General features: G+C 57.0%; 1 protein-coding gene across 1 annotated transcript in view; it reads left to right on the top strand.

Annotated features, from left to right (window-relative positions):
• Positions 1-1757: 1757 nt before the first annotated feature.
• The window catches only part of SYT3 (synaptotagmin 3), a 16380-nt gene continuing 5507 nt past the window's right edge, over positions 1758-12630 (top strand). The window contains exons 1-5 of the mRNA XM_024132384.1: positions 1758-1908; positions 5247-5772; positions 7944-8331; positions 9580-9798; positions 12222-12342. Coding sequence (XP_023988152.1) covers positions 1758-1908; positions 5247-5772; positions 7944-8331; positions 9580-9798; positions 12222-12342 — 1405 coding nt within the window. The remainder of the gene's footprint in view (positions 1909-5246; positions 5773-7943; positions 8332-9579; positions 9799-12221; positions 12343-12630) is intronic.

Below are 12630 nucleotides of genomic sequence, written 5' to 3'. Positions count from 1 at the left end.
GCCGCCCGCCCGCCCCCCCCCCCGCCCCCCGCGCTCCCCCGGAGCTGGGGACCCGGAGGTGGGAAGGGGTGGCTGGACTTCTCGGGGGTCGCCTGGGATCGAGCAGCTGGCCCGAGTAGGACAAGATGTGAGGCTCGGACTGAGCTTTATCTCACGGCCACGACCCCCAGATCCAGCACCCCCTCCCACCACCTGGCTCGTAGGGACAGGCCCGCAGCCCCGTGTCCACCCTACAACCCCCATGGGCTACCGCCGGCCGCCGCCTCGGCTGCCATCCAGGACACGACAGGGGTAAGCGCAGGTGAGTCTGATATGCCTGTTCCTGGCCTTCTGCAGCACCCCACGACACCTGTCCATCTGTGAGCCCTGATCTGTCTGTCCCTAATTTCCCCAGCACCCTCCTTCCAGTCCATCTCTGATGTCTAGTTCCAAACCATGTGTCGCTAATTCCCCTTTTCCCCACAGCCACCTCTTTCTCCTGGTCCCCTCTCTTTTATGCTCCCCCCTACCAATCCAACCTTCCTTCTGCCCCCATGTCTGTCTGCCCAGTCCTTCTCTGTATCCTTTTGTCCACCTGTGATCCCTGGCCATTATTTTTCTGTCCTTTATTTCTGCACCCCATCCATCCTCTTGTCCACTGTTTGTCTCTCAAAGATATTTCTGTCCATGCTCTTTCCTGGCACTTATCACTGCCCCTATGTCCACCCATCTCTCACACTCCCATGAATTACACACCAGCTTATTCTTTATGGTTCGTCCAACCCACGTCTCAATCCTTAACTTTCCCTCTGTCTGGTCATCTGTCCTTCTCTTCTGGGCCCCAGTTTGCCCTTCCCATGATCTCTGTCTCTCCTCCCCTTATCTCTCCCTCTCTCAACTTGGCCCTTATCTCTGCATCTTTCATCTACATCCCTCCCCAGCCAGCACCACACATAATCATCTCTTATCTTTCTACCCCTACCCATCTCTCTCTCTCTCTCCCCCTCTCTCCCTGTCTACACCTTCCTGTTCCCTGGACCTACCAAGCCCTTTCCCACCCTGGGCCATTGCTCACGCTGTCCCTGCTGCTTTGGATGCTTTTCCTCACTCCGGCCCCACTGCCCACTGCCCATGGCTGGCTCCATCTCGTCCTTCGGATTTCAGAGAGCTCCCCCAACTGCCTACCTCCGGGTCCCCTCGTGACACCTCCTCCAACTATTTCTTTTAGAGCACTTCTCACAGTCTGAGGGATATGTGTTTATGTGTGCGTGTTTGTGTGTGTGTGTGTGTGTTGATTTGTTCACTCCTTGTCTCCTCTCATTGCATCGTGACACCCGGAAGCTGGAGACCGCGTGGGGTTTGTTCCCTGCTGGATCTGCGGCAGCCGGCCCGGTGCCTCTCATGTAGTTGGTGCTCAGTGAATATTTGTTGAACGCGCGAATGAGAAACGGCTGTTCCGTTGTCTCTCCCTCCCGAAATTCCGTCCCTGCGTCTGTGCAACCCTAACCTTTGTCTCCTTGTCTGTCCACCCCTTTATTTATGCATCCTTAATCTCTGCCCCTTGACTGGCCTTCCCAGTCTCTTCCTCCTTGTCCATTATGCCCCTAATTTCTTTTTCCTTGTCCGACGCTCCCCTAATCTCCATCCACCCCCAATCGCTGTCCCTTGCCTATCCTTTTCCTGTCTCTTTCTGCCCTTTATCCACCCCCTCTCCCCCATCCCATTCCCCATCTGCACCCTTGCCCGGCCCCTCCCAAGAACAGGACCCGCCGGCCACCATGTCAGGAGACTACGAGGATGACCTCTGCCGCCGGGCACTCATCCTGGTCTCGGACCTCTGTGCGCGGGTCCGAGATGCCGACAGCAGTGACAGGTGCCAAGAGTTCAACGACCTGCGAATCAGAGGCTATCCCCGGGGCCCCAGTGGAGGTCAGCAACCCCAGCCCCCTTGGCCAGCCCCCTGCTTCCACTATGGCCAGCCCCCTGCTTCCACTATAGCCAGCCCCCTGCTTCCACTATAGCCAGCCCCCTGCTTCCACTATAGCCAGGAGTTGGCCAGCCCCCTGCTTCCACTATAGCCAGCCCCCTGCTTCCACTATAGCCAGGAGTTGGCCAGCCCCCTGCTTCCACTATAGCCAGGAGTTGCAGAGACTCAGGACAGCCCGGCTCAGCTTTCCGTTCCTTACGGGGCCGGTCCCCTCATATAGTCTTGCCTCCATCCTGCCTGCTGCTGGTCCCCCAAACCTCTGATCTAAGAAGAAGGAGCGCTGTGGTCCATGTGACCTGTGACCTTCTGGATTTTGCCCCGTGGGCCTCCTGTCCACCCTCCCTCACCACCCCCTCCACTGCTGCCACACATCCCCGTCAGGTATCTTTGTGCAGTTCACATAGTGCTTAGAAGCTCAGGCTCTTCAGTCAGTCTGTCTGACTTGTCTGGGTTCAAATCCCACCTTCCCCACTTATGAGATGAATGGCTTCTTCTGTGCCTCGATTTCCTCATCTGGAAAATGGGGATCATAAAAGTGACTACTTCATGGGGCCTCTGAGAGACTCCAATGATATAACACATGGGAAGTGCTAAGAACAAGCTGGGCGCACAGTGGTCTACAAGATCCACCACCCTTTGTGGTACATATAATCCCTATTTTCTCTTTTTTTTAATTTTATTTTTTAATTGAAGTGTAGTTGGTTTACAGTGATTCAGCCAAGTGATTCATATCTCTTCTTTTTCAGATTCTTTCCCATTATAGGTTATGACAAAATACTAAATATAGTTATAATCCCTATTTTCAGTGGGGGAAACTGAGGCTCAGAAGGTGGGGTGATTGGCCCCAGGTAACCCAGCTAGGACTCAGCAGGGTTCTGAGAGCTAGGGAATATCATGAGCGCCCCCGTCCAGATGAAGAACCTTCAGGAAGCATGAGGTGGGAGGTTACCATGACAGTCACACTTGCTGAGTGCCAGGGTGGGGCTCACCATCCCGAGTGCAGGATGTCCACGGGGCAGTGAGGAGGAATGAGGCCCGGAGAGCTGAAGCAGCTCGCTCAGAATCTCATAGCCTGTATGCAGGAGAGCCAGATTGTGACCCCAGGAAGTCTAGTACACTACTGCAATTGTGAGTGATGGGGGATCCCAAGGCCACGCTCAGGTTCAATGGTTTCTAGGACTCACAAAACTCAGAAAAGCTGTCATACGCATGGCTCCATTTCATGACAGCAAAAGGATGGAGATTAAAATCAGCAAAGAGGAAAGAGGCATAAGGTAAGGTGCAGGAGAGACCAGGCATGAGCCTCCAGTTGTCCTGTCCTGATGGAGTCACGCAGACAGCGCTTAACGCTCCCAGCAACAATGTGTGACAACATGCACAGAGTAGGGCCCGCGAGGGAAGCTCACCACAGCCTCGGTGTCCAGGGTTTTTACTGGGGCTCTGTCACGTAGACATGGCTGACTGTCCACGTGGCTGAATTTAGTCGTAGCCCCTCCAAAGGCCAAGCTGATAACACGTGGCCCGAAGACCCCACCATCAATCACACTGTTACACAGACTATCTGATGTGGCCCAAGTTTCTCAGGTAAATAAAAACACTCAGGCGGGACATTCCGAGGGCTTAGAGATTCACCCCCAGGAGCTGATCAAGGGCCAGATGTTTCTTTGGGCAAGGTTAATATTTTACTGCACAACTACACTGCCTTGCCCAACCCAAGTGGCTCCCCAGTCCAGGCAGACAGGAATGAGAAATCTGCCAGAGTCTGGAGGATTGATGTTTTGACCTGGAGAGGGTCTGGGCCAGGCTGACAGTGGGGGAAAGCATCTGTTCAATTCTTCTCCCCCTTCTCTTCCAAAATGGCCCCCTTTTCTCAATTCTTTCCATGTTCAGGAGGGCCTGCAGGGTCACGTCCTCTCTCTCAGACACTCAGTTTCCTTATTTGTAAAATAGGATCAATCATCCTTAGGTGACACGGTCTCCTGAGGATTAACACCATGGGCCATTGACTTAGATTCACTGGGCGACTCAAGACTAGAGGGCATCCCCTTGCCACCAAGAGCTCCCTCAAGTGACACAGCCCTTCCACCCAGCTGAGCTTGCTGCCGATGGTTTAGTTACCTGCTCCTCCCCCTGCCCCCGTTAATCCATGGTCTGTACAGAGCAGGAATTTCCCCTGTGTTCCACCTCGCTGAGACCCCGAAGTCTCCCCCAAATAAATTCACATTTCCTTGAAAAACCCCACTCCTGGTACCAATTACTGAATGAACCAGAAACCTTCAGTTCAAGATCTGGGCTGTCCTTGGGTTTCCCTGAAAGGCATATCAGCACTTAGTAGGCATTCAGAACGTGTTAGCTGAGGTGGCGGTGATGTTGGACACACGTGGCAGCAGCAATAAGATTTATTATTCTAACAAAAATTCATGTTTTGAACTACCATTTATTGGGAAATATTGAGGTGTGGTAGCATAATGGTGAAGACGGTAAGCCAGGCACCCACACTCGAATCCTGACTCCCCTGCTCCAGCTCTAGGACGCTGTGTCTTTGCTAACTTCGTGTCTCTTGGCCTCAGTTTCCTTTTGTGGAAAATAACAATGGGCATAATAATGTTGCCAACCTCCTAGCGTGCCTGTCAGACATAAGGAAGCCAACGCCTATAAAGCACTTATGTGTCCGGAACACAGTGACCTCTCAAGCAATGTTTGCTATTATCTTCCGCAGCTTGCTCTGCACACCATTTACTCCCTGCATCCCTTAAAAGCACTAGGAGAGGCAGAACTGATTTTTCCCATTTGTCAGATGGGGACTGTCAGGCTCAGAGAGGTTAAGATATGTTCCCAAAGCCACACAGCAAGCTGGGATTTGAACCCTGTCCTGCCTAACTGTGCCATGCAGTCTCCTTTCTCCTGGATCAACTCTTAGCATTTTAGGGAACCTCCGTCCTACCCCAGATGGTGTATTCCCTGACAGAGAGTCACTGTGGGCTAGCAATCAGGAGAATAAAAAGATTAAAATCCGATGACAGGCTGCCGGTTCAAATCCCAGATCTGTCACTGACTACCTGTGCAGCCTTACACAAGTCACTCAGCCTCTCAGGTTCCTCATCTTTAAAATGGTTAGATAGAGACACCAACCTTGAGGAGTCGTGGAGTTCCCACTATTACATGTAGAGTGCTTAGGATGGTGTGTGGCAAATACTAAAGGTTAGCTCTTGGGGACAGCAATGGGAGGATAAACTCTGACCCCGCCCTGACCCCTGACCTTTGTCCTCACTCTCTCCAGACATCTCCGTGAGCCTGCTGTCGGTCATCGTGACGTTCTGTGGCATTGTCCTTCTGGGTGTCTCCCTCTTCGTGTCCTGGAAGCTGTGCTGGGTGCCCTGGAGGGACAAGGGAGGCTCAGCAGTGGGCGGTGGCCCCCTGCGCAAAGACCTAGGCCCTGGGGTCGGGCTGGCAGGCCTGGTAGGTGGCGGTGGGCACCACCTAGGGGCTGGCCTGGGTGGCCATCCGCTGCTGGGGGGCCCACACCACCATGCCCACACCCCCCACCATGCGCCCTTCGCTGAGCTGCTGGAGCCGGGCAGCCTAGGGGGGTCAGACCCCCCAGAGCCCTCCTACTTGGACATGGACTCGTATCCAGAGGCTGCAGCTGCTGTAGTAGCCGCTGGGGTCAAACCGAGCCAGACATCTCCTGAGCTGCCCTCTGAGGGCGGCGCAGGCTCCGGGCTGCTCCTGCTTCCCCCCAGTGGTGGGGGCTTGCCCAGCGCCCAGTCGCATCAGCAGGTCACAAGCCTGGCACCCGCCACCAGGTGAGACAGGCTACTGGGCTGGGGGTCCACTCTGAACTTCTGTTCTTCTTCTGTGTCTCTTTCCCCTCCATGGCTCTCATGAGTCCTGGGGAAGGAGGGAGCTTGGGGTGTGGATTCCTGAATCCTGGGCAAAGAGGAGGCTAGGGCTCCAGACTCCTGAGTTGGAGGGAGGAGGGGGCTAGAGGTCTAGGTTCTTGGATCCAGAGGAAGGAGGAGGCCAAGGACAGGACTCTGGGATCAGGAAGGTGGAAGAGAATGGAGATTAGGCCCCTGAGTCCCTGAGGCACAAAGCAATTCATCCCTTTCTCCCTAAGCCTGGATTGGTGGTGGGACCTGCAGTTCATCCATCCATTATGCACCATTCTGTACATGTATACTGAGCGCCTAATATGAGCTAGAGCTGAGCTGGGTGTTGGAAAAGAATAGAGGTGAGCATGGCAGACAGACCCTGCCCTCATGTCACTCACAAGCCAGGGGAAGTGGGTCCCCAAATCAGCTGTCCCTATCCAGCCAGGCCAGGGCTGCAGTAAAGCAGCCTAGGGGACGTGGGTAGGACCAGACCACACAGCCCTGGGTGTAGAAAGACCTCTCTGGGGCCACATAGGGGACAGACTGGAGAGACAGATTGGATACCAAGAATCCAGGCAGGAGAGAACAAGGCTGAACTGGGGATGGTGGAGGAGGAGATGAGGTAGAGAGAGTCAGGGGGCCGAGAGTCAGGGATGGAACTGGAGGCTGACAGCTGTGGGTAGAAGGGGGTGGGAGGAGGTAAGGACAGCACCCAGGGCTCTGGCCTGGTGATTGATTGGGTGAATGGTGGGGCCGTCAGAGGATCTAGGAAGAGCAGTGGGTTTGAGGGAGACCCTGAGCTTATCTGGGTCTTGTTGAATGGGAGGGGCCCGGGGGAGCGTCCGGGGAAAACTGCCTCCGGGAAGGATTGTCTTGGGCCCCAGAGGTTCATAGGTGGTTCTTGTCCAGGGGGCTGGCCAAGGGCTCATGGAAAATATAGTTTGAGGTCCCTGGGGAGACCTTCCAGAGGTTGATGGATACACCAGTCTGAGTTCCTCCTTCCCCCATTATACAGATGAAGAAACTGAGGCCCAGAGGGTGTTAATGACCTCCCCAAAGTCACTCTGGGAGCAGAGAATGGCCCACTGATCAGTAGCTGAAGGCATCTCACCCGGCATCCCTTTCCACGGCTTGGGGCCCTCCCACTTCCCCAGCCTCATGCCTGCCTCTCAGCGCATCTGGGGCTGCCATGTCCAGTCATGACTGCCCGTCACTAGGGGCCCGGGTGTGATGGTCCATGCAGGAGAGGATGGATAGCAGGGACCACAGGGATGGGGAAATTCAGGAGATGGCAGGGAAAGGACTGGAGGGGAGAGAGGAGATGAGGATGGCCCCAGGTGTCTGACCTGCAAATCTAGGTGGATTCTGGGGAACTGGGAGAGGAAGTGGGCTTGGGAGGAGGCGCTGAGCCCAGCAGGGAACACGAGGGGTATGTGGTGTCCGACGGGCAGCTGAGGCTGTGGGCTGAACCAGGCTGGAGCTCAGAAGACAGATTTAGCAGACATCAGGCTGCTGATGGTCGTGGAAACCTGGGGCACAGCTGAGCTTGTCCAGGGAAAGCGTGTGAGTGAGAAGGGGAGAAGATGGCAAAGATGGTAAAGGATGGAGCTTTGCGCTTCCAGAGTGTTCTACAAACACAGACAGCCAGAAAAGGAAGTTGAGAGAGAGAGAACAGCCCAGGGGGAGCGATGGTCAGGTGGGTGAGGATGAAGCTGGGACTAGGACGGGTTAGGGAGATTTGGAGGAGGGCAGGTGCAGGACCGGGGGTCTGGGCTGTGTGAGGCCCCAGGGGTCCATAGAGAAGCTATTCTGGGTCACCCCTTGAGGTCAGAAGGAGGCTTCTAGAGGCTGGTGCAAGCCCAGGTCTGGGGTGGAGCTAGCTTAGAAAAGGGGATAGGTCACCCTCCTCACACAGATGGGGAAACTGCGGCTCAGAGAATTCAATTGCCTTGACAAGGTCTCAGTGGGCAAAGGTGCGGATCTGTGGACACCTGGCTGTGGGGTTTGGGGTTTGGGGAAGAGGCAGAGAGGAGCCTCCCAGGTCTTCAGATGCAGCAAAGATCGGAGCCACTGACTGCACCTTGTCTTCCCCACCCCCGCAGGTACCCGGCCCTGCCCCGGCCCCTCACCCAGCAGACCCTGAGCTCCCAGCCGGATCCGGGCAGTGAGGAGCGGCCGCCCGCCCTACCCTTACCCTTACCAGGCGGTGAGGAAAAAGCCAAGCTCATCGGACAGATCAAGCCGGAGTTGTACCAGGGGACTGGACCCGGAGGCCGGCGGGGCGGCGGGGCCCCAGGTTCCGGAGAGGCCGGCACGGGGGCGCCCTGCGGCCGCATCAGCTTCGCCCTGAGGTACCTCTACGGCTCCGACCAGCTGGTGGTGCGGATCCTGCAGGCCTTGGACCTCCCGGCCAAGGACTCCAATGGCTTCTCAGACCCCTACGTCAAGATCTACCTGCTGCCTGACCGCAAGAAAAAGTTTCAGACCAAGGTCCGGAGGGGCGGGCTGGACATCCGGGTCCCAGGGAGGAGGGGCTGGGGGCCTGGACTCCTGGGTCTGAGGGAGGAGGGGTTGGGGGCGGGGACTCCTGGGTCTGAGGGAGGAGGGGTTGGGGGCGGGGACTCCTGGGTCTGACGAAGGAGGGGCTGGGGGCCTGGACTCCTGGGTCTGGGTGGGGAGGGGCTGGGGGCCGGGACTCCTGGGTCTGGGTGGGGAGGGGCTGGGGGCCGGGACTCCTGGGTCTGAGGGAGGAGGGGCTGGGGGCCTAGATTCTTGGATCTGATGGAGGAGAGGGCTGGGGACCCAGACTCCTGGGTCTGAGGGAGGAGTGGGTAGGGGAGAAAGGAGCTGGAGACCTGATCTGGGGGGACATGGGAAAGAGTGATCAGGTGTTCGCGTCCCTAAGTTCTGCAGGAATTGAGGGCAGAGGGTCTACCTTGTTAAACCTACCCTTTTCTCCCTCCCTCAGTGGGGATTCGTGAGATGAACAGTTTCTTTTAGTTCTGAAGTCCTAACCACACCAGATCCTGACTTCTGTCTGCTGCACACAACTATCTACCCCTAAATGGAACCCTAGCAGAATCAGCTGGTCAGTGGCTCTGGATGGGCTCAGAAACGCTGAGAAAGACCACACTGCCCCCTCGTGGCCACAGCACAACCCCACCTCTCCTCCTACAGGAAGCCCTCCAGGACCGACCCCGCATCGAGCTGGCAGTTCCATACCCTCAAGTGCCCCAGCCCTTCCCGCCCCCTCCCCGGGGTCTGCCTCCACAGCCCCTCCGTAGCGTCCCTGAGGAGCTCTCCCTACTTATTTTTCCCGCAGTGCGCAGCCGTGAGCACCCAACTCTTGTCCACCAGGACGCCGGCGCAGTGGAACCAGAGGCCATCGAAGAGGGACACCTGCCAGGGCTGCGAGCTGTGAGGGCAAGGGCCGCCGGAGGCCACGGGGAGCGAGGTCTGAGGGAGGTGGGGCTGGGGGCTTGGACTCCTGGGTCTTAGGGGGGAGGGGCTGGGGGCCGGGACTCCTGGGTCTGAGGGAGGAGGGGCTGTGGGCCTGGACTCCTGGGTCTGAGGGAGGAGGGGCTGGGCGTCTGGATCCTGGGTCTGAGGGGGGAGCGGCTGGGTGTCCAGATTCCTGGGTCTCAGGAAGGAGGGGGTAGGGGTCCAGACTTCTGGGTCCTGGGCAGAAGGGGCTGGTGGGCATGCTGTCTGTCTCCCTTCCTCGCCCACCCCCTCTAGGTACACAGGAAGACCCTGAACCCCGTGTTCAACGAGACATTTCAGTTCTCCGTGCCCCTGGCTGAGCTGGCCCACCGCAAACTGCACTTCAGCGTCTATGACTTTGACCGCTTCTCCCGGCACGACCTCATCGGCCAGGTGGTTCTGGACAACCTCCTGGAGCTGGCTGAGCAGCCCCCCGACCGCCCGCTGTGGAGGGACATCGTGGAGGGTGGCTCGGTCAGTGGCTCCTGCATCCCCCTCCCGGGGGACCTGGAACCCCTCAGTTTGCCATCTCCTTGCCCCCACTTCATAACCTTGTAACTCCTTGATCCTGGAGTTTTCTTTTCAGCTTTATTTTGTTGTAAGATATTGCAAACGTACAAGCAAGAATAGAGACTGATATAATGGACCCCCATTCCCCATCCGCACCTTGTCAACTATTAATATCATAACTGGGCCCCAGATTTCCCACCTTCTGACACCAGCACCTCACCCCCCCACCCCGTTGATGGTAACCATTGAGAAAACTATAATAGACGCCCATGTACCCACCGGCCAGGTTTATCAAACTTCCATGCCATGACCCCGTGACTTCTGCCCTCTGGCCCTAGATTCCTGACCCTCCAACTTCCCAAGCCCAAAGTTCTTGGCTTTTGTTTTCCCAGCTTCCTTTCCCTCACAACCTCCCAATTTTCCAATTCCCAGACTTCCTGAACTCCCCCAGCCCTTCTGATCTCTGAACATTTTGTTTCAAACCGCTGACTTTCAGATTCTCTAATATAATCTAATCCTCTGTCTCTTCATGGTCTCCACTAGAATCCTGATAGCCTGATGCCCCAAGCCTCGGACATACTGGGATCCCCAATATCCTGATCTCTCCCCAATTCCCCCAACACCCCCCATGGGCCCCTTCCTCATTTCTTACCACCTCATTCTCCTGTACATCCAGCCCTTCCCCAAACCCAGCCCCTAGGTCTTCGTTGGGTGTCCTGACCCCTTCCACACCCCACACTTCACACCCTCCCAGCTCCTCAGCCCTCTCAGTTCCAATCTGTGGGTTTCCCAACATTCCAGCTCTCTGCCAATCTGGGGTAGCTGTGTGTGTCAGGGCTGGGTGAGCCCTGTCCTCATATCACGAGAGGGCTGGTTTTGCCCACCTGATGGCCCTACTCAAGGTCCTTCCCTTCTCCGAGCCTCAGTTTCCCCATATGTACAATGACACGGTTGAACCAGGTGCCCATGGCTCTTCCTAAAGTACCCTTCACTGGACTCTCCAGAGCCTGCTGCTCAGTCCCGCAAGCCCAGCCTCTGAGAACCACGTGCCTAGCTGTAGGGTCCTCATCCCCAGGACCCACATCTGTCCCACCAAGCCCCGCTCCCTGTCATTCCCCGAGGCAGCCCCACCCGAAGGCACCCTCCTGCTTTGTCTCCTTTTGTCACCTCTCGTTTTCTCTCCCCCTCCTGATCGCTCCAGGTATCGCTCATTCTTTCATTTATTCATGCGTTCCTTCAACAACTGGTTTTTTCAGGATCAAGACCCGGGGACCCCAGACAGTCCTCGGGAGCTGTGGGTCTAGGTTGTCACACAGTTTGCTGTCAGGGGCCAGCATTACAGGGACACACAGGGGGAGCATATGCTCAGGGCTGCAGGGAATCTGGGAGCTTGTGGGAAGAGGTGACAGCTAAGCCGAGGCTTGTTGGCTGAGAGGAGATGGAGAGGAAGGGTATTGTAAGCCAAGGGAACAGCCTGGGCAAAGCCTCAGGGGACTGAGTGGGGAGTCTAGGGACCTGGGCTCCTATCAGTGTGGCTGGGAGGCGAGGGGCCGAGATGAGGCTGAAGGATGGGACAGGCGGGTCATAGGTCCCCTAGTTCAGGCCACTGTTCCAGGTCCATCTGTGTGTGTCACAGCAAAGGGTCTGCCTTCCTTGTAACCTCTGTCTGGTTCTTGGCTGTCTCCTGCCTTAAGACTGACTTCTCTGTGACTTTTCTCTGCCCCACTCTCTCTGGATCTCTGTCCCTTTCTCGATGTAGGTCTCTGCCTCTGTTCCTCTCTCTCTCTCTGGGTCTTTTCCCCTCCCCTCTCATTCTGGGTCTCTGTCACTCTCTCTGGGTCTCCATACCCCCCAAGTCTCTGTCCCCCTCTCTGGATCTCTAGTCCTGCCCCTTGGGGACTCTGTCCCCTCCCAGGCCTCAGTGCTTCCTCTGAGTCTATGCCCCTCTTCCTCCTACCCTCCCCCTCTGTGCTCCCCTGTCTGGCTCTCTACCACCCCTCTCTCCTCTGGGTCTTTCGGACTTTAGAACTCCGTGGGTCTGTCTTTCTGACTGTGTCTCTCAGAGTCTGCATCTCTGTATCAGTCTCTTTCTCACCATGTTCTTCTCTCTCTCTCTCTCTCTCCCTCTTTCTGTCCCTCTCCTGCTCTCTCCCCCAACCCATGCCTCTTCCAGTCTTCCCTGCAGAACAAATAGGATTTGACGGTGGCAGGCAGCTGTGGCCCAGGAGTTACCAGGTTTGGCTCGAAGTCAGATTGTTAAGTGGATGGGAAACCTGAGCCCTGGAGATGTGGGAGGAGAGCTGGAGTCTGGGGATGGGAGAGAAAGTCAGGCAGACACAGCGGGAGGCTGAGGCAAGGCATCGCTGACCCTCTTTCCCCAACTGCAGGAAAAGGCGGATCTCGGGGAGCTCAATTTCTCACTCTGCTACCTCCCCACGGCCGGGCGCCTCACCGTGACCATCATCAAAGCCTCTAACCTCAAAGCGATGGACCTCACTGGCTTCTCAGGTGGGTTCCGGGAAGGCGCTGGCATCTGAAGAGGGCCTGGGGACCTGGACCCCTGGGTCTGAGGGGGGAGGGGCCGGGAGCCGGGACCCCTGGGTCTGAGGGGGGAGGGGCCGGGGGCCGGGACCCCTGGCTTCTCAGGTGGGTTCCGGGAAGGCGCTGGCATCTGAAGAGGGCCTGGGGACCTGGACCCCTGGGTCTGAGGGGGGAGGGGCCGGGAGCCGGGACCCCTGGGTCTGAGGGGGGAGGGGCCGGGGGCCGGGACCCCTGGGTCTGAGGGGGGAGGGGCCG

This window comes from Physeter macrocephalus, chromosome 17 (genome assembly GCF_002837175.3).
Source record: "Physeter macrocephalus isolate SW-GA chromosome 17, ASM283717v5, whole genome shotgun sequence".
Classification (NCBI taxonomy): domain Eukaryota; kingdom Metazoa; phylum Chordata; class Mammalia; order Artiodactyla; family Physeteridae; genus Physeter; species Physeter macrocephalus.
The sequence above is the reverse complement of the archived record's forward strand: the minus strand, read 5'-3'. Positions and strand labels throughout refer to the sequence as shown.